General features: G+C 56.9%; 1 protein-coding gene and 1 non-coding gene across 2 annotated transcripts in view; both read right to left on the bottom strand.

Annotated features, from left to right (window-relative positions):
- SND1 (staphylococcal nuclease and tudor domain containing 1) overlaps positions 1-23488 on the bottom strand; it is a 63312-nt gene that overhangs the window by 25025 nt on the left and 14799 nt on the right. Inside the window, exons 9-10 of the mRNA XM_054399750.1 lie at positions 22520-22610; positions 11735-11848 (exon numbers count right to left, since the gene is read on the bottom strand). Coding sequence (XP_054255725.1) covers positions 11735-11848; positions 22520-22610 — 205 coding nt within the window. The remainder of the gene's footprint in view (positions 1-11734; positions 11849-22519; positions 22611-23488) is intronic.
- Positions 12502-12618, bottom strand: LOC128981294 (U5 spliceosomal RNA). The gene has a single exon (XR_008489510.1). It is a non-coding gene; the product is annotated as a U5 spliceosomal RNA (small nuclear RNA).

The raw sequence follows: 23488 nt of genomic DNA, 5'->3' as shown, positions 1-23488 counted from the left end.
GTTCTCCACAACTCCCTGAAAGGAGGTTGGAGCCAGGTGGGCACCAAAGTCTTCTCTCAAGTAATGGAACATGAGGAAATGTCTTCAGGTTGCCCCAGAGGAGGTTCAGGTTGGCCATGAGGAACAATTTCTGCCCCTTGAGGGTTGCCCAGGCCTGGCCCAGGCTGCCCAGGGCAGTGGTGGGGTCCCCATCCTTGGATGGGTTTCAGAGCCCTGGAGATGTGGTGCTGAGGGCCATGGTTTGGGGGTGCCCTGGCAATGCTGGATTCAGGGTTGGACGTGATGGTCCTCAAGACCTCTTCCAACCCAGCCCATTCCTTGCTCCCAAGACTGGTGCCTTTGATCTTGGCTACACCCAAGTCAGGTTTTGAGCCATGGAAACTTGTGCCCTGCCCCATGTGCTGCTCCATCAACCATGAGGAACCCCAAGGTGACCAGGAAAGGCACCTGGCACAGGCTGTCCCACCTCTGGGAGCTGGGATGGCTCAGCAGCTCCTGCTGCATCTCACCCTGAAGGCACCATCTGCATCTCCTGTCCTTGAAAAGCTCAGCAAGCAAGGATGGCTTCTTGGAAGGACACCAGGATGGCTTCCTGGAGGGACATCTCCCTGCCCATGCCACCTCCCTGCCTGTGCCACCAGCCAGCCTGTGCCATGTCCCTGCCTGTGTCACCTCCCTGCCTCTGTCCTGCCCCTGCCAGTGCCTCTCTCCTGCCTGTGCCACATCTCTGCCTTTGCCCCCTCCTTGTCTCTGCCACGTCCCTGCCTTTGCCACCTCCCTGCCTGTGCCACATCTCTTCCTGTGCCATGTCCCTGCCAGTGCCACATCTCTGCCTGTGCCACTCTCCCGGCTTCTGCCACGTCCCTGCCTGTGCCACCCTTCTGCCTCTGCCACATCTCTGCCTGTGCCACATCCTTGCCCATAGCATGTCCCTCCCTGTGTCACCTTCCTGCCTCTGCCACCTCCCTGCCTCTGCCACATTCATGCTGGCACCACCTCCTTGCCAGTGCCACCTCCCTGCTGGTGCCAATTCCTTCCCAGTCCCCTGCCACCACCCTTCTGCCAGCCACCAGCACCAAGCCTCTCCCTCATTTCCAAGGAGGTGGTCTCAGGGACGCTCTGGCAGCAGGACTGGGATGGTGACCACCATGATGATGATGATGATGATAACAGTGCCAGTGCCACCTCAAGCTGTCTCCTCCCTTCCCGAGGGGCACAATGCCAGCTCCATCCCTCAAAGCCTTTTTGCTCCCCAGCCCCCCCCTCCTCCCCTCTCCCAGCCCTGCCTGTGCCATGTCCTAGTTTTTCTCCTGCTGCTTTTCTTCTCTCCCAGTCACGTGCTGGATGCAGCTTCATCTGCTGCTGGTTTCTCCAGCTGCTCCCACCAGTTAGGAACCAGCCCTCCCCCCACCCCCCATGCCCATCCCAGTTGGCACTGGGACCTGCTGGTGCAGCAGGATGAAGGTTGTGGATGAATTAATTGGCCAGGAGAAGGGATGAGGTTGGATTCCTCCCCCATATCCCATCCCATCCCATGACAGTGACCCCCCCCCAAGCTGGTGAGGTGGCATCAGCCTGGGGTTAACCATCACATGGGGGCCTTCACTTGGGGGTCTCCAGTGATGGACTGCAACTGGGGTTAATGGTGGAGTTTGGAAAAGGAGGTGAACCCTTCCCATTCCCTCCATGATCCCATCCCACATCCCACCCTGTTCCATGCTCCAAAGGGACCTTGGTGACCCCCAAGCTGGTGAGGTGGCATCAGCCTGGGGTTAACCATCACATGGGGGGCTTCCAGTTCAGGTTTGAAACTGGGGCTCATGGTGGAGGTTGGAAAAGGGGGGGATTCCTTCCCATATCCCACTCCATCCCATACTCAAGAGGGACCTTGGTGACCCCCAAGCTGGTGAGATGGCATCAGCCTGGGGTTAACCTCAGGGTCTTCATCACGGTGGGGAGGTGGGGGGGGGCTTCCAGTGATGGACTGAACCTGGGGTTAATGGTGGAGGTTGGAAAAGGGAGGTGACCCCTTCCCAGATCCTCTACCATCCCTTCCCATATCCCACCCCATCCCATGCTCCAAAGAGACCCTTGTGACCCCCAAGCTGCTGAGATGGCATCAACCAGGGGTTAACCACCACTTTGGGGGGGTTCCACTTATGGTATGAAATTGGGGTGCCCCTCAAGGGCACCTCCAAGCTGGCATCACCTTTGCCATCTCTTGGGGTACCCCTTAGCCCATCTCCTTAGGGTGCTGATGGACCTCCATCACCACATGGACCCTGCTGTGGCACTGGGCTGGAGGCAGCACTTGGAATTTCTCCCTACCCAGAGCTGACCCAAGTTGGTGTCCTCACCTCCACCTCTTCCACCTCCTTCTTCTCCTCCTCCTCCTGCTCTCAACTGGATTTCAGAGCTTTCTTCAAAACAACAACAGCTGCTGCCTGAGGGTCCCAAGCTTCCAGCCTGGAGCTACGAAGTCATCACAGCATGGGTTGGGTTGGAAGAGATCTTTAAGGTCATCAAGCCCAACCCTTAGCCCAGCACTGCCAGGTCACCATCAGACCCTGGCCCTCAGCACCACACCTCCAGGGCACTGAAACCCCTCCAGGGATGAGGACTGCCCTGGGCAGCCTGCTACAGAGAAGCTCCTCATGAAGAAGCCTTGCCAGAAGCTGGTTCCTCACTAACCTATAATCATGGGCTTCATTTTCCAGTGCCACCAGGGTGACCTTGCCAGGCAGGACCTTAATTGCAGGGTCCACCACCACCATGGTGTGATCTCCAGGCTCCTCTCTAATTTAATGCAATTTAACCATCCATAGAGGCTTGACAGCAGCTGCTTAAGGAGGTCAGAAGGTCACAGCTCTTCATTCTCTTGCCAGCAGCTCCCTGAGGAGATCAGGAGGGCTGCTCACTTTCTCATCAGCTTTTCACACGTGCACCCAGAAGACCCACAACCACTTGGCACCTCCTCAGTGACAACCAGGAGGAGGATGGGGCCAGCAGGAAGATGGAATCAGGAGGAGGAGGAGGAGGAGGATGGAGCCAGGGTTGCACTTCCCTCCTGGCTCCATGTTCCCCCTGGTTTTATCTTCCTCCCCGTGCCATGGTCCCCAGAGTCACAGCTCTTGCCTGTGGTCATGGACCTGTTGTCACCTAGAGCAGCAGCAGCTGCTCCCTAACTGCTGCCAAGCTGCTGCCCAGCTCCCCAGAGGGACAGGAGGGCTGGCAGGTTGTCCACAACCCCACCACCACCCTGTGCTTTGCTCCTCCTGTCTGTTTTACAGCTTCAGGGTAAAGTTGTTTGGGGTTTTTTTGGTTTGGTTTTGCTGCTCTCCAAGCCATGAGCAACGTTCTGGGGTGCCAGAGGCTGGAATCCATACAGGAATCCAACTCTGCCAGCTTGGATTCATCCAGCACAGAGCAGGCAGCATCCCTGGTCCCAGCAGATCCCTCAGGAGCCAAGTTCCAGCTGTGCCATGGTAGTTTGGACATTGGCTTTCAACCAGGAGGAGGGAAAAAGAATCCTCCTGAGGTAAACCATCACTGTTTTATCAGGAGTCTGGATCAGCCTGAAGAGCCCCCAGAAGCTCCCACCTGGTGTTGGAGCACCTTGAGTTGGATCTCAAACCACCTGAGCTCCCAAACCATTCATTTCCCACTTTGGAAAGAACTCAGGAGAAAGGACAAAGGAAGATAGGCCTAAAGAGTCCCCCAAACCCCCCCAATGACAAGACTGGAGCACCTTGAGTTGTATCTGAGCCCCCTGGAGACCAGGATCAGGTCTCAAACTACCAGGAGAAGGGACAGTGGAAGCTGTGGATCAGCCTGGAGAGCCCCCAAAACCCCCATCTCAGAACTGGAGCACCTTGAGTTGTATCTCAATGACCTGGAGTCCAGGACAAGATCCCAAAATACTAATTTCCCAAAATACTAATTGCAAAGACCTCAGGAGAAGGAGAACAAGGGACTGAAGAACCCCCAAAACCTCCATCTCAGGACTGGAGCACCTTGAGCTGTACCTCAATGACTTGGGAGTCCAGGATGAGCTCCCAAACTATCAGGAGAAGGAAGAATGGAAGCTCTGGAGCAGCTTGAATATCTCCAACAGCCTTAAGATCCCTTTGACCCCTACCACCTCAAGCTGGGAGCACCTTGAGCTGTACCTCAATGACTTGGAGCCCAGGAGGAGCTCCCAAACTATCAGGAGAAGGAAGAATGGAAGCTCTGGAGCAGCTTGAAGATCTCCAACAGCCTTAAGATCCCTTTGACCCCTACCACCTCAAGCTGGGAGCACCTTGAGCTGTACCTCAATAACCTGGAGCCCAGGATGAGCTTCCAAACTATCAGAAGAAGGAAGAACAGAAGCTCTGGAGCAGCTTGAAGATCTCCAACAGCCTTAAGATCCCCCAGACCCCCACCACCTAGGAGCACCTTGAGCTGTACCTCAATAACCTGGTGCCCAGGATGAGCTCCCAAACTATCAGGAGAAGGAAGAATGGAAGCTCTGGAGCAGCTTGAATATCTCCAACAGCCTTAAGATCCCTTTGACCCCTACCACCTCAAGCTGGGAGCACCTTGAGCTGTACCTCAATGACTTGGGAGCCCAGGAGGAACTCCCAAACTATCAGGAGAAGGAAGAATGGAAGCTCTGGAGCAGCTTGAATATCTCCAACAGCCTTAAGATCCCTTTGACCCCCACCACCTCAAGCTGGGAGCACCTTGAGCTGTACCTCAATGACTTGGGAGTCCAGGAGGAACTCCCAAACTATCAGGAGAAGGAAGAATGGAAGCTCTGAAGCAGCTTGAATATCTCCAACAGCCTTAAGATCCCTTTGACCCCTACCACCTCAAGCTGGGAGCACCTTGAGCTGTACCTCAATGACTTGGGAGTCCAGGAGGAGCTCCCAAACTATCAGAAGAAGGAAGAATGGAAGCTCTGAAGCAGCTTGAATATCTCCAACAGCCTTAAGATCCCTTTGACCCCTACCACTTCAAGTTGGGAGCACCTTAAGCTGTAACTCAATGACTTGGGAGTCCAGGAGGAGCTCCCGAACTTATCCTTAGCCGCCTTGGAAAGCCTTCAGGGGCAGGAGAAGGGAACAAGGAGGAGATGTGCAAGCAAATCATTGCTCCAGTGAACAAACCATGCTTGCCCTGAGGGCTTGAGCCAAGCCAGGTCCAGGAGAAGCTGCTGACTCCCATTCCGCCTTCCTCTCCTGGAAGTGCCTCTCGTCGCTCTGCTGAAATATGGATGAAGGAACTCCAAGTGCTCCCAAGCACGGCCCCGCTTCTCTCCTGTCCCCAGCTGCTCTGCCAACTGTTTAGACCTCATTAAAGTCCAAAGAGCCCAGCACTGAAGCTCCAGCAGGAGCTCCACCCCGCCAGCCGCCGGTGGGGTCGGTTACAGGCGGCACGGCTGAGCGCCCCGGAGCCTTGTGGAGCAGAGCTGGAGCACCGCCAGACACCGAGGACTTCCTGGGGCTGCTTCCTCATCCATCTTTTAGCATCCTTGAGAGGAGAGAGGAAGCTTTGGGGTTGGGTTGGTTTTGTGTGTGTGTCCATACGGAGCTCTGCTTGAAACAAACCAAACCAAACCAAACCAGAACAGCCAAGATCTACCTCCTGCTCCACCTGGGAGAGGTTGGATCTCACCGACGCTGCTCAGAAACTCGACTTGGCTCTGACACAAGGATGGGTTGGGTGGGAAGGGATCTCCAAAGGTCATCCTGTCCAACCCTCCTGCAGCCAGCAGGGACATCTGCAGCTACAGCAGGGTGCTCAGAGCCCCAACAAACCTGGTCTGGAATGGTTTCAGGGATGAGATATCTCCCACCCGGTGGGTCAAAGGCAGCAGTTGTTGGACTCGATGATCTGAGAAGCCTTCTCCAACCAAACCAATGATGGAATTCCAGACTGGTTTGGGTTGGAAGGGACTTTCAAAGGTCATCCTGTCCAACTCCCCTGCAGCCAACAGGGACATCTGCAGCTACAGCAGGTTGCTCAGAGCCCAAACCAACCTGATCTGGAATGGTTCCAGGGATGGGGCATCTCCCACCTGGTACAATGGTGGTTGGACTCAATGATCTGAGAAGCCTTCTCCAACCAAACAAATGATGGAATTCCAGACTGGTTGGGGTTAGAAGGGACCTTCAAATGTCACCCAGTCCAACCCTTCTGCAGCCAGCAGGGACATCTGCAGCTACAGCAGGGTGCTCATAGCCCAAACCAACCTGACCTGGAATGGTTCCAGGGATGGCACAGCTCCCACCTCTCTGGACAACCTGGGACAGGGTCTCACCACCCTCAGTTTGGAGAAATCTTCTCCAATCTGAATCTCTCCTCATTGATTTCAAGTCATCACCCCTTGTCCTAGCACCACAGGTCCTGCTCAAAAGTCTGTCCCCAGCTTTCTTCCAAGTCTTGAAAAGCCACCAAAAGGTCTCCCTGGATCCTTCTCTTCTCCAGGCTGAACCTCTCTCAGCCTGGCCTCACAGCAGAGGGCTTCCAGCCCTGCCATCATTGCTGTGGCCTCTGGATGGATCAGATTGGTGTCATCTCAAACTTGCTGAGGGTGCACTCATAGAATCTCAGTATAGGCTGGGTTGGAAGAGACCCTGAAGACCATCAAGTTCAACCTTTAACCCAGTGCTGCCAGGGCACCCCCAAACCATGGCCTTCAGCACCACATCTCCAGGGCTTTGAAAGCCCTCCAAGGATGAGGACTCCATCACTGCCCTGGGCAGCCTGGGCTAGGCCTGGAAAACCCTCAAGGAGCAGAAATTGTTCCTCATGGCCAACCTGAACCTCCCCTGGGGCAATCTGAACACATTTCTTCTAGTCCTATTATTTGGGAGCAGACCTTGATGGACACTTGGCTCCAGCCTCCTGTCAAGGCATTGTAGAAAGTCAGAAGTCTCCTTTCAGCCTCCTTTTCCCCAGGCTCAACAACCCCAGGTCCCTCAGCTGCTCCTCACAACTTCTCCAGACCCAGGGTCATGAAGGAAAAGGTACCAGAGAAGCCCACAGGTAGGCCTCAAGCCACCTCCAAGGATTTCCACAGCTCTGAGGACCTCCTCAAGAGGCAGAAGCCTCTGCTCCACCACCTCACCACCACCCACGGTGGCCACCACACCACTGCCATCATAACCACTGTTCCTCATCCCCTCACCCAACCATCTCCAGGGGTCTTTGCAAAGCCAAGCTGAGCCCTTGGCTCCTCAGCCAACGGTTTGAGATGCTCCTCAGCCAACGTTTCACCTCCAAGAAGCCTCCCCCAGCACCAGGGCTCCCAGCAGCCCAAGCAGCGTGGTGTGCCACCGGCGCCGCCTCTCCCCGGAGCCTTGCCAGAGGATCCTCTGCAGGGACAGGAGGAACCCAGCCACCTTCACACCCAAGGCTCCAACTCCTTGCCAAGCCGCCCTCTCTCCAAAATCCAGCTCTGGAGGAGCATCAGGCAGGCACCTGCAGACCATCTGCTGAGCAGAACTCCCTGAGCTCAGCGGCGAGACATGAAGTTGAGCAGGAAGAGGCAACCACAGGCACTCCAGGCTCCAGCACGAGCCCTGCTGCAGCAGCAGGGAGCTCCACAATATGGCAGTGTTGGAAGGAAGAGCTCCTTTCCAGGGATGGAGCAGTTGGGGTTCCTCAAAAGAGGTGTGAGGGGACCTTCCCTCAACATCTCGTCTCCCAGAGCTCCACCAGGGGTAGAAAAACATCTCCAACAGCATCAGAATGGTTGGCCTTGATGATGTTTGGGGGGTGAGGTCAATGGTTGGAGCAGATGATGTTTGGGGGGGGTGAGGTCAGTGCTTGGACTTGATGGTCTTAAAGGTGACATCCAACCAAAATGATTCTATGGTTCTAAACCCAACACCTTGAGGGCTCTGGGCTCAAAGTCAGATTCTCAAAGTCAGAGAATCTCCAAATTCCACCATGGTGGTGGTGGTGGCAAGGGACCTCTGGAGCTCAGCCAGTCCAACCCTCCTGCTCCAGCAGGGCACCCACAGCAGCTTGCCCAGGATCACAGTGGCCAGGTGGGGTTGGAAGCTCTCCAGACAGGGAGACTCCACAACCTCTCTGGGCAGCCTGCTCCAGGGCTCCACCACCCTCACAGCCAACAAGTTGCTCCTGATGGAACCTCCTGGGTTCCAGTTGGTGCCCCTTACCCCTTGTCCTGTCCCTGGGCATCACTGACAAGAGTCTGGCCACATCCTCTTGCTCCCCACATCTCCTTCAGCTCTTGCTGAGCATTGCTCAGATCCCCTCTCAGGCTGCTCTTCTCCAGGCTCAGCAGCCCCAGGGCTCTCAGCCTTTCCTCCTCACAGAGATGCTCCAGGCCCCTCAGCAGCTTCCCAGCCTCCACTGCACTCTCTCCAGTAGCTCCCAGTCCCTCTGGAACTGGGGAGTCCAGAACTGGACCAAACTCTCCAGCTGTGGCCTCACCAGGGCAAAGTAGAGGTGGAGGAGAGCCTCACTTGACCTGCTGGCCACACTCTCCTTCACATCCCCCAGGAGACCCTTGGCCTCCTTGAGGTCACATTGCTGCCTCATGGGGACCTTATTGTCCCCCAGCACTCCCAGTTCCTTCTCAGTGGAGCTAAACTGGTTTCACCTTTGCTCTACTCACCAGAGCTGCCCTCCCATGGCCACTTAACTGCAGCATCTCCTCAGGGATGCTGGAGGCTCCTGATCTCCTCCCACCCCCCAGTTATCTAAATTGACATCTTAATTGGTGCCAGGCTCAGGCTGGTGGGATTCAAACCATGAACCTCCATTCCAGGAGGAGGCCAGGACCCAAACCCAGCCCAAAGCTGCTGGCTTGGGTGTGGTTGGGAGTCCAGAGGTGGGACCAAAATCTCCTCTGCCCATAGGTGTGGATCTTGGTGGGGTCTTGAGGGTGCTGAGACCCTACCTGAACCCTAGGAGGAGGAGGTGGGAAGGGAACTGGGAATGGAGGTGACTCCTGACTCCATTCCTGAGCTTTGTCACTGCTGTGGGACTGGCAGGTCCCAGCTCCTGCCTGCGCCGTGGAGATAAGGCTGAGGTGGTGCTGGGGGAGGTCCTTCAAGGACAGCCATGAGGGCACCTTCCTCCAGCTGTATTTTCTGAGGACACCAAGCCAAGGCTTGCTTGCTTTCTCCTTTCTCCTGGATGGTGGCTCCTGATGGTCACCCATCCATCGCTGAGGCCACCAGCAGAGCGTGGGGAGGGCTCTTGGGCAGCAGCAGGCAAAGGCTGTAGGATGATGGAGTCACCACGGGTGGAGAAGCCCTTCAAGGTCAGGGAGCTCAACCCTGAGCCCAGCACTGCCAGGCCACCCCCAAACCACGGCCCTCAGCACCACATCTCCAGGGCTTTGAAAGCCCTCCAGGGATGGGGACTCCACCACTGCCCTGGGCAGCCTGGGCCAGGCCTGGACAACCCTCAAGGGGCAGAAATTGTTCCTCACGTCCAACCTGAACCTCCCCTGGGGCAATCTGAAGACATTTCCTCTTGTCCCATCACTTGAGAGAAGACCTTGATGCCCACCTGGCTCCAGCCTCCTTTCAGGGAGCTGTAGAGAGCCAGAAGGTCTCCCTTCAACCTCTTTTCCTCCAGGATGAACAACCCCAGCTCCCTCAGCTGCTCCTCACAAGTTCTCCCGACCCTTCTCCTTGTTCTCCAGACCCTTACCCAGCTTTGTTGTCCTTTCCTGGACCTGCTCCAGCCCCTCAATGTCCTTGCAGTGAGGAGCTCAAAACTGATCCCAGACTTCCAGCTGTGGCCTCACCAGCGCCCAGGCCAGAGGGACCATCCCTGCCCTGCTCCTGCTGCCAGGCCACACCATTGCTGATCCAGGCCAGGCTGCTGGTGGCCTTCTTGGCCACCTGGGCACTCCCTGGCTCATGTCCAGCTGCTGCTGACCGACACACCCCAGGTCCTTCTCCACCAGGCAGCTTCCAGCCACTCTGCCCCCAGCCTTGGAGTATTCCTGGGGTCGGTGTGACCCAAGTTCAGCACCTACCACTTGGCCTTGGTGACCCTCATGCCATCCAACCCACTCCCCAAAACACCAAGACCACAGCTTGTCCACCACCTAGCAGCACCTCTGGGGTGCTGGAGCACCTCCAGCAAGACCTCAGTGGAAGAAACCACTTCCAACTCCTCCCTTGTCCACCAGCAAGCCCAGCAGCTCCAGGCTGGCCAGGAGAAAACAGCCACCCACGTCCAAATGCCACAGTGCTGAAGCAAGGGAAGAGGAGAGATGGCAGCTGCCTTTCTGAAGCCTCCTCAGACACCATGAATCACCCTGCAGGGTGCCAAAAGTGGCATGAAGCAGCAGGTCCACCTCCCTGCCACCACTGGTGGCCTTTTGGAAGCCTCCCTAGCTACCCTGAAACCACCCTGCAGGGTGCCAGCGTGGCATGAAGCAGCAGGTCCACCTCCCTGCCACCACTGGTGGCCACTTGTCAGCCACCTCTTGTGTCCCACCAGGGTGCTGACGCCAGCTTGAAGCAGAATGGAGGAGGAAGAGGCTAATCTGGGAAGTTCATCCATAATTCAGTGTGGACAACGCCAGGAGACCATTCCAAGAGGGTGGAATTGCCAAGTCTCCGTTCCCACAGCAACCTTGGCATGGTCCCTGGTGGGCAGCCAACAGCTCCTGGAGCTGTGGCACGCGGTGGTGGCACCCAGCAGCGTGGTGGCACCAACCCCAAGTGACACCCAGGGTAAAAATATCCCTGGAAAAGGAGGGTGGGAGGTGGAGGGGGGTGAGAGATCCTGGATGAAGGTTGGACATCCCAGCTGGGAAGTCTTCTTCTGGCTTGCAGGTAGGAGCCTGCTCATCATCTCAAGGGGCTTTAGATGAGCATCACAGAATCATTGGGGTTGGAAAAGACCTTTCAGTTCTTGAGAACATCAGTGAAGATCTCACCCTGAGCGACACCCAGGCTAAAAATAACCCTGGAAGAAAAGGGGAGTTGACAAAGGTTGGACATCCCAGCTGGGAAGTCTTCTGGCTTGCAGGTAGAAGCCTGCTCATCAGCTCAAGAGGCTTAAGGTCATGGAATCACAGCAGCATTCGGGTTGGAGAAGACCCTTCAGAACACTGAGGCCAAGCAGGGTAAGGAGCAAACTGAGGCAGGGAACAAGGGAGGCATTGGGTCTCCGTGCAGCCAAAGTCCACACTCAAACCCACCCCAAGGCCTCCTTCAGCCCATGAGCTGTGGTCCCCAAGCTGAAAAGTGGGGTGCTTGGCAGGGGGATGAGGCCAAGAGCCTCAATTTCCTTCTGGAGGAGTCTCAAGAGGAGAGGCCTCCATCCAGAGGAGGCATCAGTCTCCATGCAGTCAAAGTCCATGCTCAAATCCACCCCAAGGTCTCCTGCAGCCCAGGAGCAATGATCCCCAGGCTGAAAGTGGAGTGCTTGGCAGGGGGATGAGGCCAGGAGCCTCCATTGCCTTCTGGAGGAGCCTCAAGAGGAGAGGCCTCCATCCAGAAAAGGCATCAGTCTCCATGCAGCCATCAAAGTCCCTGCTCAGACCCACCCCAAGGTGTCCTTCAGCCCAGGAGCTGTGGTCCCCAGGCTGAAAGCAGAGTGCTTGGCAGGGGGATGAGGCCAGGAGCCTCCATTGCCTTCTGGAGGAGCCTCACAAGGAGCAGTGCTGGTGGCAGAGGCTGCAGCCTGCTGCCCAGGGAGAGCAGAGCACCTTCCCCACCTCGCCCTGCCCTCCCCCTGCCCATGTCACCTGTGTGCTGTCCCCTTCCAGCCGGGGAGGTCTGATGCTGGAGAGGTGAATGGTTTTGTGGTCCCCCGAGCTGAGCTTCACCACGATGGCGTCGGCGTTCAGCACCTGCATCACCTGGGCAGAGGGGAGGTGGAGGTCAGCATCCCGGCCCTGCCAGCCAGCACCCAGCACCCAGCACCCAGCACCCCCTGCCCTTCACCCACAGCGCCCAGGGAGAACCACACAGTCAATGAGGAGCAGCAAGGTCCAACCTGTCACCCAAGACCTCATGATCGCTAAACCATGGCACCAAGTGCCTCATCCAGTCCCCTCTTGAACACCTCCAGGGATGGTGACTCCACTGGAGGTGAGAATCATAGAATCAACCAGGTTGGAAGAGACCTCCAAGATCATCCAGTCCAACCCATCACCCAGCCCTAAGCAATCAACTAGGCCATGGCACTAAATGTCTCATCCAGTCTTCTCTTGAACACCTCCAGGGATGGTGACTCCACCACCTCCCTGGGCAGCACATTCCAATGGCCAACCACTCTCTCTGTGAAGAACTTTCTCCTCACCTCCAGCCTAAACCTCCCCTGGCACAGCTTGAGACTGTGTCCTCTTGTTCTGGTGCTGGTTGCCTGGGAGAAGAGACCAAACCCCTCCTGGCTACAACCTCCCCTCAGGTAGTTGTAGACAGCAATGTGGTCACCCCTGAGCCTCCTCTTCTCCAGGCTAAACAGTCCCAGCTTCCTCAGCCTCTCCTCATAGGGCTTGTGCTCAAGGCCCCTCAAATACTGAAGTAGAGCCTCAAAAAAATTTTTGACACTCGTACTTGTTCCTCTCCACAGAAATCTTTAGTAAAAGGTGAAAGATTTATATGATCTGAAGAGAAACCAGAGCTCCAACCCCACACCAAGCTGCTCCCTTGGTGCCTCTTTGGGTCAGCTGGAGTGAAGAAAGCTCCTCCTGGGGTGCATTGAGAGGAGTGTGTCCAGCAGATCCAAGGAGGTTCTCCTCCCTTCTCTGCTTGGCCCTGGCTGAGGCCACACCTGGAATGGTGCATCCAGTTCTGGGCTCCCCAGTTCAGGAGGGACAGGGATCTGCTGGAGAGAGTCCAACAGAGAGCTACCAGGATGAGGAAGGGACTGGAGGCCTTCTGAGGAGAGGCTGAGAGCCCTGGGGCTGCTTAGTCTGGAGAGGAGAAGACTGAGAGGGGATTTAATAAATGTTTATAAATATCTGAGGGCTGGAGGTCAAGAGAGAGGGGACAGGCTCTGCTCACTTGTACCCTGTGATAGGACAAGGGGCAATGGATAGAAACTCCAGCACAGGAGGTTCCACCTCAACATGAGGAGGAACTTTAATGTAAGGGTCACAGAGCACTGGCACAGACTGCCCAGAGAGGTTGTGGAGTCTCCTTCTCTGGAGACTTTCAAGCCCCACCTGGATGCATTCCTGTGTGACCTGTGCTGGATTCTGTGGTCCTGCTCTGGCAGGGGGGTTGGACTCCATGATCTCCAGAGGTCCCTTCCAACCCCTAATATCCTGGGATCCTGTGATTCTCCAAGCCTGAGATGTGAGCTCAGGTGGTCAAAACCACACAAGGTTGCCAAATGGTGAGGGGTGGCCTGCTGGGAAGCAGCTCCATGGAGAAGGACCTGGGAGTGCTGGGGGACAACAAGGTCACCATGAGCCAGCTGCATGGCCTCAAGAAGGCCAAGGGCAGCCTGTGGGAGATGAAGAAGAGTGTGGCCACCAGGTCAAAAGAGGTTCTCCTCCACCTCTATTCTGCCCTGCTGAGGCCACAGTTGGAGAACTTGGTTCAGTTCTGGGCTCCCCAGTTCCAGAGAGACTGGGAGCTACTGGAGAGAGGCCAGCAAAGGCTGGGATGATGCTGAGGACCAAAGAAGGGCAGCCAAGCTGGTGAAGGGTCTGGAGAACTTGTGAGGAGCAGCTGAGAGCCCTGGGGCTGATGAGCCTGGAGAAGAGCAGCCTGAGAGGGGATCAGAGCAATGCTCAGCAAGAGCTAAAGGGTGGAGATCATGAAGATGTGGCTCAACTCTTCTCAGGGGTGGCCAGGGCAATGAGCAACAGGCACCAGCTGGAACCCAGGAGGCCCCCTCAGAAGAAAACATCTTGACTTTGAGGGTGGTGGAGCCCAGACAGGTTGCAGAGTCTCCCTCTCTGGAGAGCTTCCAAACCCACCCAGCCACTGTGCCCCTGGGCAAGGTGCTGTGGGTGACCCTGCTCTGGACTGGCTGAGCTCCAGAGGTCTCTTCCCACCACCACCACGATGAGATCCAGGAAGAAGAACCTTCTTTCCTGATCAAACCTCCATCTCTTCTTACCCTCAGGGAAGGTTGATGGGGGCCAGAACTGGAGCCCACCTTCCTCCAGGACCATCACCCAACCTCTCCCTCCAGTCTGCAATGGGCTGGAGGAACTTGGCCACGTTCCCTGGAGGTGAGGGTGAAGGTTTGAGGAACACAAAACATCTGCAGAGGCTGAAGAAACCCAAAGCTAAGCAGGAAAAAGTCCTTTCCATCCATTCCTCCAAGAGCTTTTTGGGTGGCAGCTGAGCACACCATAAATACTGGATGAAGGAAGGTGACAAATGACACAGCCACGGGGACACTGCTGAGTCTCCTGTTCTGCCAGCACCTCTGGCACCCTGTCCTCTCCTAACCCAGAAAGGCCCTGAGAAAGGGGCTGCAAAGCATCTTTCTGCTGCTTCCATCCTGCTGAAGCCTCCTGCCTGGAGGAGCTGTGAACGTCTCAAGGTCATCCTCATGTCCTGTTGCCACCCTGCCCTGTCCTACTTGTGTGGCCCAGCTCCAGCTGCCACATCACTGAGTGAGAGATGCACCAGGCTGGGGGCAGAGTGGCTGGAAAGTGGCTGGAGAAGGACCTGGATGGATGAGCCAAAGCCAGTGGGATGAGGTTCACCAAGGGCAAGTGTTGGGTCCTGCACTTGGGTCACACTGACCACAGGAATGCTCCAGGCTGGGGGCAGAGTGACTGGGAAGGGTGGAAAAGGACCTTGGGGGTGGGGGGGTGTTGGTGACAGCAGCTGAAGATGACCCAGGGTCTGCCCAGGTGGCCAAGAAGGTCACCAACATCAGCAATGGTGTGGCCAGCAGGAGCAGGGCAGGGATTGTCCCCCTGGGCTGGGCACTGCTGAGGCCACAGCTGCAATCCTGGGGTCAGCTTTGGGCTCCTCACTGCAAGAAGGACATTGAGGGTCTAGAGCAGGTCCAGGAAAGGGTAACAAAGCTGGGGAAGGGTCTGGAGAACTCTAGGAGAAGGAGGAGAACTTGTGAGGAGCAGCTGAGGGACATGAGGGGGTTGTTGAGCCTGGAGAAAAGGAGGCTGAAAGGAGACCTTCTGGATCTCTACAACTCCCTGACAGGAGGCTGGAGCCAAGAATCCATCAAGGTCTTCTCCCAAGTAATGGGACTAAAAGAAATGTGTTCATTTCAACCTCCCCCACCCCAGGAGAGGTTCAGGTTGGCCATGAGGAACAATTTCAGCTCCTTGAGGGTTGTCCAGGCCTGGCCCAGGCTGCCCAGGGCAGTGGTGGAGTCCCCATCCCTGGAGGGCTTTCAAAGCCCTGGAGATGTGGTGCTGAGGGCCATGGTTTGGTGGTGCCCTGGCAGTGCTGGGTTCAGGGTTGGACTCCATCATCTTTAAAGGTCCTCTCCACACAAAGTGATTCTCTAATTCTCTGGTTCCACTCTGTGGCTTGATGTGGACATTGAGTCCCTGTCCTCCAGCACCTCCTGGCCCTCCAGAGAGCCATCAGAGCTGGCTCAACCTGGCAAAGCGCCCTCCAAGTTCATTTCTGGCCAGGAATGGAGGAGTTTGCCTGGGGCCTGCTGGACTTGGCCAAGCCCCTGGTGCCAGCTGTTGGCTCCTCAGTGTCCACTGTGGCCATGCTGGGGGCTGAGGTGCTGGGGGGTGGCATCTTCTCACCCTTCTGCCAGAGATCTGAGGTGGAAGCAGGTGGTGCGTGTCTAATGGAGCATGGGATTGACCCTCAGAGCTGACCTGCAGCTCCTCTGGCTGCAGCATCTGCTTTGTGTCCAAGAAGGAAGAGATGGATGCTCAGAAACGTGCTGCTGAGGTCCCACCATGACCTCCTCCTCCTCCTCCTCCTCCTCCTCCTCCTCTGAGGACGATGCCCTCAAGCATAAGATTTGATTACTCTGCTTAACAGGGCAAAAGTGCTTTGGGCTGGGTTGGGCTGAGGGAAAAAGCTGGAATTTAGGTCCTTGGAGAAGCTGAGTTGTGCCCTGGGGGAGGGTTGAGACGAACCCTTGGTGTCTCCTCCAATTATGGATTCCCATCAGCTTCTTATCCCTTTGGCTGAGCACGGCTGGAGGCACCCAGGGGGTAAAAAGGGCTTCAAGTGCAGCAAGTCTGGGACCTCCTCCCTCTGCTCTGGGCCCAGGTCTCCAGCTGTGCTCTCACCAGGGCAGAGCAGAGGGGGAGGAGAACCTCCCTTGGACCTGCTGGCCACGCTCCTCCTCATGCCCCCCAGGACACCCTTGGCCTTCTGGAGGCCACATTGCTGCCTCATGGTGACCTTGTGGTCCCCCAGCACCTCCAGGTCCTTCCCCACAGAGCTGCTTCCCAGCAGGTCCCTCCTGACCTGTGCTGCTGCAGGAGGTTGCTCCTTCCCTGCTGCAGGACCCTACACTTGCCCTGGTTGAACTTCTTCAGGTTCTCCCCCACCCAACTCTGCAGCCTGGCCAGGGCTGGCTGGCTGGCAGCAGAACCTGGTAGGTGTCACCACCCCTCCCTCCCTCCCAGGCTGGCACCAGCAGCCCACACTGCTCCTTCACCCAGGTCATTGATGAGGACATTCACCAAGACTGCTCCTACTCTTGATCCCTGATCCCTTCTCCTGAGCTGACCTCCAAACCCTCCAAGCACCCCCCAGACCTTTCCTACCATGCTGAGTTCCAGACCCTGAGCTCCACATCTGCCCCAAAGCAGGTTTGCCTCCTGGGCTGACCTCCAGACCCTCCAAAGCCCCCCACCCAAAACTCACTTTCCTACCAAGCTGAGCTTCAGACCTTCCCATCCCTCCCCAAAAGCAGGTTCTCCTCCTGAGCTGAGCACCAGATCTGATCAAACCTCTCCAGAACCAGGTTCTCCTCCTGTGCTGACCTCCAGCCCCTCCAAAACCACTTTTCCACCATGCTGAGCTCCAGACCTTCACACACACCCCCAAATGCAGGTTCTCCTCCTGAGCTGAGCACCAAACCTGATCAACCTTCCCCCAGAAGCAGGTTCTCCTCCTCAGCTGAGCACCAGATCTGATCAACCCCACCCAGAACCAGGTTCTCCTCCTGAGCTGACCTCCAGCCCCTCCAAAGCCCCCCCCAGAAACCACTTTCCTACCGTGCTGAGCTTCATACCCTCCCAACCCCCCCAGCAGCAGATTCTCCTCCTCAGCTGAGCACCAGACCTGACTGAACTCCCCCCCACCCCCCCCAAAAATGCAGGTTCCTCTCCTGAGCTGCCTCCAAACCCTCCCATGAGCAAAGGGATTTGCCCCCACCCCTCCCCCCCCATCCCCCCCAAGAGGTTTTTGATCTTCCAGAGGGGTCTCATCCTGCCCTGGAGTGGTGGAAATGGGACAAGCAGAAGCTGTGAGCTCCTCAGAGCTGGATTCTAAACAGCTTTTGGCAGAAGAAGGCTGGAGGGAGAGGGGGGAGGGGAAGGGAGGGGAAAGGAGGGGAGGGGAGAGGATGATGTCCCCAATTTTTGGGTTGCTCCAAGCCAAGCTGACGCAGGCAATTCAGCTGAGAAGCTGCCAGCTCCTTCCTCCTTCCTCTTGCCTCCTCCTCCTCCTCCTGCCACTCACCCACAGCCTCGAATCCAGCCCAAACCTTCGGCTCTCCTCCGCCCCTCAACCCCTCCCTTTGCTCACAAAGCACCAGAAGCAAGGAGCCAAAATTAGCTTCAGTTTGCTGCTTTTTGCAAAGCCAGGTTGGGATCTTCCTCCTCCTCCTTCTTCTCCTCCTTCTCCTCCTCCTCCTCCTCTCCCCCTGCCGTCAGCTCTGCCGCGTTGTGCCTGGCACAGAGGCGGCTCCGGGGCCCCAGCAGGAGCTGCCTGCCTGCTGCCTGTCTGCCTTGGGGTGCTGAGAGCTCTCTGAAGGCTGCTGGGAGGATGGATCAGGGCTCAGAGGGTGCTCAGTCCCCAACAAAGGGTGCTGAGAGAATGGATGAGGGCTCAGAGGGTGCTTAGACCCTACCAAAGGGTGCTGGGAGGATGGATGAGGGCTCAGGGGCTTAACCACAAGGGTGGGAGGATGGATGAGGGCTCAGAGGGTGCTTAGACCCTACCAAAGGGTGCTGGGAGGATGGATGAGGGCTCAGAGGGCGCTTAGACCCTACCAAAGGGTGCTGGGAGGATGGATGAGGGCTCAGAGGGTGCTTAGACCCTACCAAAGGGTGCTGGAAGGATGGATGAGGGCTCAGAGGGCGCTTAGACCCTACCAAAGGGTGCTGGAAGGATGGATGAGGGCTCAGAGGGTGCTCAGTCCCCAACAAAGGGTGCTGAGAAGATGGATGAGGGCTCAGAGGGCACTTACACCCAACCAAAGGGTGCTGGAAGGATGGATGAGGGCTCAGAGGGTGCTTAGACCACATCAAAGGGTGCTGGAAGGATGGATGAGGGCTCAGAGGGTGCTTAGACCACATCAAAGGGTGCTGGGAAGAAGGATGAGGGCTCAGAGGGTGCTCAGATACCACCTCAGGGTGCTTGGAGGCTCAAAGAGTGCTCAGGACCCAACCACAGGGTGCCTTGAGGAAGGAAGGGTGCTGAGACCCCTCTTTAGGGTGCTGGGAGGATGGATGAATGCCTCCTGGGGTGCCCAGCTCCCTCCTTAGGGCTCTAGGCTCAGAGGGTGCTCAGTTCCCACCTGAGGGTGCTGGGAGAACAAAATCATCACTCCCATGGTGCCCAAGCAGCCTGGCACATGCCCAGCTCTGTGGCTTCAGCTCTGGCATTCCCCTCCCTGCCCATTTGTCCTGGCCTGGCTTTTTTTTTTTTTTTTTTCCTTTTTCTCTGTCCCAAATAATTCCCCAAAAAGGGGAAAAGTAAAACCACAAAAGAGAAGTCCCCAAAATTGAGAGCAGAAAACTGAAAATGCCCCAGGGGGGACCCCAGCCCCCACCTCAGAGCCCCCCAAAAGGAAACCCCCAGGGTGGCATCGAGGTGCTCATTACACCTTGGGATTAGGGGCTGGGGGGGAGCTCTTGGTGGAGCCAAAGCAGCCTCAAGCAGATCTTGGGGTGCAGTGAAAGTGTGGGGGGTGAGGGGCTTGCAGATTAAGGCAGGGACCAGGACCTCAGAAGGGCAAAGGCTTGGGGCACAGAACTGGGAGACTTGGTTGAACAGTGGGGGATCAAGTCCAAAACTAGGGGAGGGGGGACTCAGGTCCAAACTGGGGTGAGCAAGCCCAAAAGTGGGGGGACCAGGTCCTGAAAGGGGTGACCAAGGCCAGAAGTGGGGGGATCTGGTCCAAACTGGGGTGAGCAAGCCCAAAAACTGGGGGATCGGTCCAAATGGGGGCAGCCAAATGGGATCGCCAAACTGGGGTGAGCAAGGCCAGAAGTGGGGGGATCATGGTCCAAACTGGGGTGAGCAAGCCCAAAACTGGGGGGATCAGGTCCAAACTGGGGTGAGCAAGCCCAAAAGTGGGGGATCAGGCCAAAATGGGGTGAGCAAGCCCAAAAACTGGGGGGATCAGGTCCAAACTGGGGTGAGCAAGCCCAAAACTGGGGGGATCAGGTCCAAACTGGGGTGCAAGCCCAAAAGTGGGGTGAGGCCAAAGGGGGCAGCCAAAAGTGGGGGATCAGGTCCAAACTGGGGTGAGCAAGGCCAGAAGTGGGGGGATCAGGTCCAAACTGGGGTGAGCAAGCCCAAAACTGGGGGGATCAGGTCCAAACTGGGGTGAGCAAGGCCAGAAGTGGGGGATCAGGTCCAAACTGGGGTGAGCAAGGCCAGAAGTGGGGGGATCTGGTCCTAAATTGGGCAACCAAGCCCAAAAACTGGGGGGATCAGGTCCAAAAACAGGTGAGCAAGCCCCAAACTGGGAGACCTTGCACAAAACTGGGGGACCCTCCCCCAAATCTGGGTTGGAGATGGGTCCACAACTGGAGGACCAAGCCAAAAAATGGGCAGGATTGGGTCCAAAGCTGGGGGGAACAAACCTAAAAGTGGGGGGGAGATTGTGCCCCAAACCTGGGAGACCATGCCCCAAAAAAATGGGGGGGGAGAGGGAGGTCAGGCACCAAAACTGGGAGACCAAGCCCCGAAATGAGGTGATTTGGCCCAAAAATGAGGCACTGGGCCCCAGAAATGGGGAGCTGAGCCCCAAACTTGGGGGTCATGCCCCCAAAATCATGTGATTGGGTCCCAAATCTAGCAGATTGAGTCCCCAACCCAGGAGATCAGGGCCCCAAACCCAGTGGGTGCACACAGGGACCCCCTCCACAACACCATGGATGGATTCCCACCACCCCAACCATCCCACTCGCCCAGTTTTGGGGCCCAACCTCCCAGTTTTGGGGCACATTCACTCCGTGGCAACACCTGGCACAAGGACTGGAGCTGCCTCTGAGCCTCAAACTCCCCCCCAACTAGAGACCCTCACTGCCGTGCTGGGGTGCCAAGGATGAGCTTGAAGCTCTTCACCAGCATCCCACAAGCTGTTCAACCAAACAAGGAACATCTTGGAGATGCCAGAAGCATCCACAGCCACCTCCAGAAGCTGCTGAGCAAAGGATGAGTAACAGTCCCCATGCCAACTCCTGGCAGCACCATCTCCATGCCCATGCTGGGCATCCATCCAGGTCTTGTTTCTCACCACGGTGGCAGCACCAAGGACCAAGCATGGTCCTTCAGCCCATGGGTGGGCTCTAAGCTCTGCTCTTCTCAAAGACCAGTTGGGCTTGGGAAGTGGGCAACTGGGAGAGCAAAAAAAGCCCAGGAGAGCCTTCACCAACTGGGGAGAAGCTGGGGGAGAAGCTTTTTGGGGTCTCCTGCTCTGCTCCATAGCCAGCAGCACTGGAGCAGGCAAGGAAGGAGAAGCCCTCCAGGTGATACCTCTCAAGGGTCAAACCTCCAGAAGACCCTCAGCACCAGAACCCCCAGGAGAAGACCCTCACAACCAGAACACTAAGAATAGACCCCCAGAAGGGGAACCTCAAGGGCAGCACCCCCAGGAGCAGAACCTCACGACCACAACTCTAAAGATAGGTGCTCAGGAGCAGACCCTCAAGGGCAGAACCTCCTGGAGCAGACCCTCAAGGGCAGAACCCCCAGGAATGGGACCTCCATAGAACCTCCTGGAGCAGGCACCTCCACAGAACCTCCTTCAAGGGCAGACACCCCAAGGAGCAGACCCTCATGACCAGAACCCCCAGGAACAGACCCTCAAGGGCAGAACCCTCAGGAGCAGAAGAACCTCAAGACCAGAACCTTAAGCCCAGTAGAGACAGAAGGATGCTCCAGGTCAGGATGTGACCCAGGAGCAGAGGAAACTCAGGGCTTAAGGTGACTTTCCAAGAACTGGACATCTCCCAGGGCTTCCAGCTAAACCTAAGTCACCTCCTAGCCTGGTGGCACACTAGATGAGCCAGCAGCACCATCTAGTGGGTGCTCCTCACAGATGTTCCTGGATCCAAGAGCTTCCTGCACTCCTTCAGTTATTCCTGGACTCCCAAGTCCTGCTGCAAGCCAACCACCATGATCCTGGAGAAGGTGAGACTGTCCTCCACAGGGACATCCACAACCTAGGGTAGGGGCAGCACCAAATCAAGCCCCAGGGAGCTTCTCTTGGATTAGAAGAGACCTTGAAGATTGAATCCAATCCCCCTGCAACCTCAACTAGATGGAGCAGGCTGCTCAGAGCTCCAACCAACCTGGCCAGGAATTGTGTGGCCAGCAGGAGCAGGGTAGGGGTTGTCCCCCTGGACTGGGCACTGGTGAGACCACACCTGCAATCCTGGGATTTCTGGGGAGTTTTGGAGCCCCTCAAGCAAAGAACAAAATTGAGGGGCTGGAGCAGGTCCAGAGAAGGACAACAAAGGTAGAGAAGGATCTAGAGAAGAAAAAGGGTCTGGAGAACTTGTGAGGAGCAGCTGAGAGACCTGGGAGTGTTGAGCCTGGAGAAAAGGAGGCTGAGGGGAGACCTTCTGCAGCTCCATGGAAGGAGCCTGGAGCCAGGTGGCCATCCAGGTCTTCTAAGTGATGAGAGAAGAGGAAATGGCCTCAAGTTTCCCCAGCAGAGGATCAGGCTGGCCGTGAGGAACAATTTCTGCCCCTTGAGCAGTGTGCAGGCCTGGCCCAGGCTGCCCAGGGCAGTGGTGGAGTCCCCACCCCTGGAGGGGTTGCAGAGCTGTGGAGCTGTGGTGCTGAGGGCCATGGCTTGGGGGTGCCCTGGCAGGGCTGGGTTGAGGGTTGGACTGGATGGTCCTCAGAGTCTCTTCCAAACCACACCCATTCTGATACTGAAGAAACTCCACCAAGGCCAAAGAGCCCTCAGGAGATCCAGAAGCAGGTCAAGAACCCCTCTGCAGCACCCAACCAGCCAGACCCTTGGCCACCCACCAGACTTCCTCCACACACCATGAGTCCACACCAGACCTGCTTGAGATCCCATGGTGGGGATGTAGCCAAGACAAAACCACCTGGAGCACATCCAGAGTTGGAGCAAGGTCAGGTGGGCACAGTGTCCTCCATCCCAACCCTTCTTTGCTGCTTCTCCTGCTGCACCAACCACTCACCTTGGCCACAAACTGCTTGTCCTTCTGGTCCAGGTTGGCTGTGGGGGCCACATAGTCCCTCCAGATCCTCAGCTTCCGTTCTTTGGCAAACCTGGAAGGAGAGGGGACAAAGATGTCAGGTCCAGGGTGGTGTCTCCAACAGGGATGGAGATGCTGGACCTTAAATTGGCCACCAAAGCCCTGCTAGATACCATGGGGTTTCAAGAGATGTGGAAGGAGAGGTCTGGGGCAGAAGGTTCTGGGTGAGGGGAGAGAAGCTGGGGGAGAAGGTTCTGGGTGAGGGGAGAGAAGCTGGGGCAGAAGGTTCTGGGTGAGGGGAGAGAAGCTGGGGCAGAAGGTTCTGGGTGAGGGGAGAGAAGCTGGGGCAGAAGGTTCTGGGTGAGGGGAGAGAAGCTGGGGGAGAAGGTTCTGGGTGAGGGGAGAGAAGCTGGGGCAGAAGGTTCTGGGTGAGGGGAGAGAAGCTGGGGCAGAAGGTTCTGGGTGAGGGGAGAGAAGCTGGGGGAGAAGGTTCTGGGTGAGGGGGGAGAAGCTGGGGCAGAAGGTTCTGGGTGAGGGGAGAGAAGCTGGGGGAGAAGGTTCTGGGTGAGGGGAGAGAAGCTGGGGGAGAAGGTTCTGGGTGAGGGGAGAGAAGCTGGGGGAGAAGGTTCTGGGTGAGGGGAGAGAAGCTGGGGGAGAAGGTTCTGGGTGAGGGGAGAGAAGCTGGGGCAGAAGGTTCTGGGTGAGGGAGAGAAGCTGGGGGAGAAGGTTCTGGGTGAGGGGAGAGAAGCTGGGGGAGAAGGTTCTGGGTGAGGGGAGAGAAGCTGGGGCAGAAGGTTCTGGGTGAGGGGAGAGAAGCTGGGGAGAAGGTTCTGGGTGAGGGGAGAGAAGCTGGGGCAGAAGGTTCTGGGTGAGGGGAGAGAAGCTGGGGAGAAGGTTCTGGGGGGAGAGGGGGAGAAGGTTCTGGGTGAGGGGAGAGAAGCTGGGGAGAAG

The sequence above is a fragment of the Indicator indicator genome, chromosome 3, assembly GCF_027791375.1.
Source record: "Indicator indicator isolate 239-I01 chromosome 3, UM_Iind_1.1, whole genome shotgun sequence".
In the NCBI taxonomy this organism is placed as follows: Eukaryota; Metazoa; Chordata; class Aves; order Piciformes; family Indicatoridae; genus Indicator; species Indicator indicator.
This window is presented reverse-complemented; position numbering and strand designations above follow the sequence as displayed.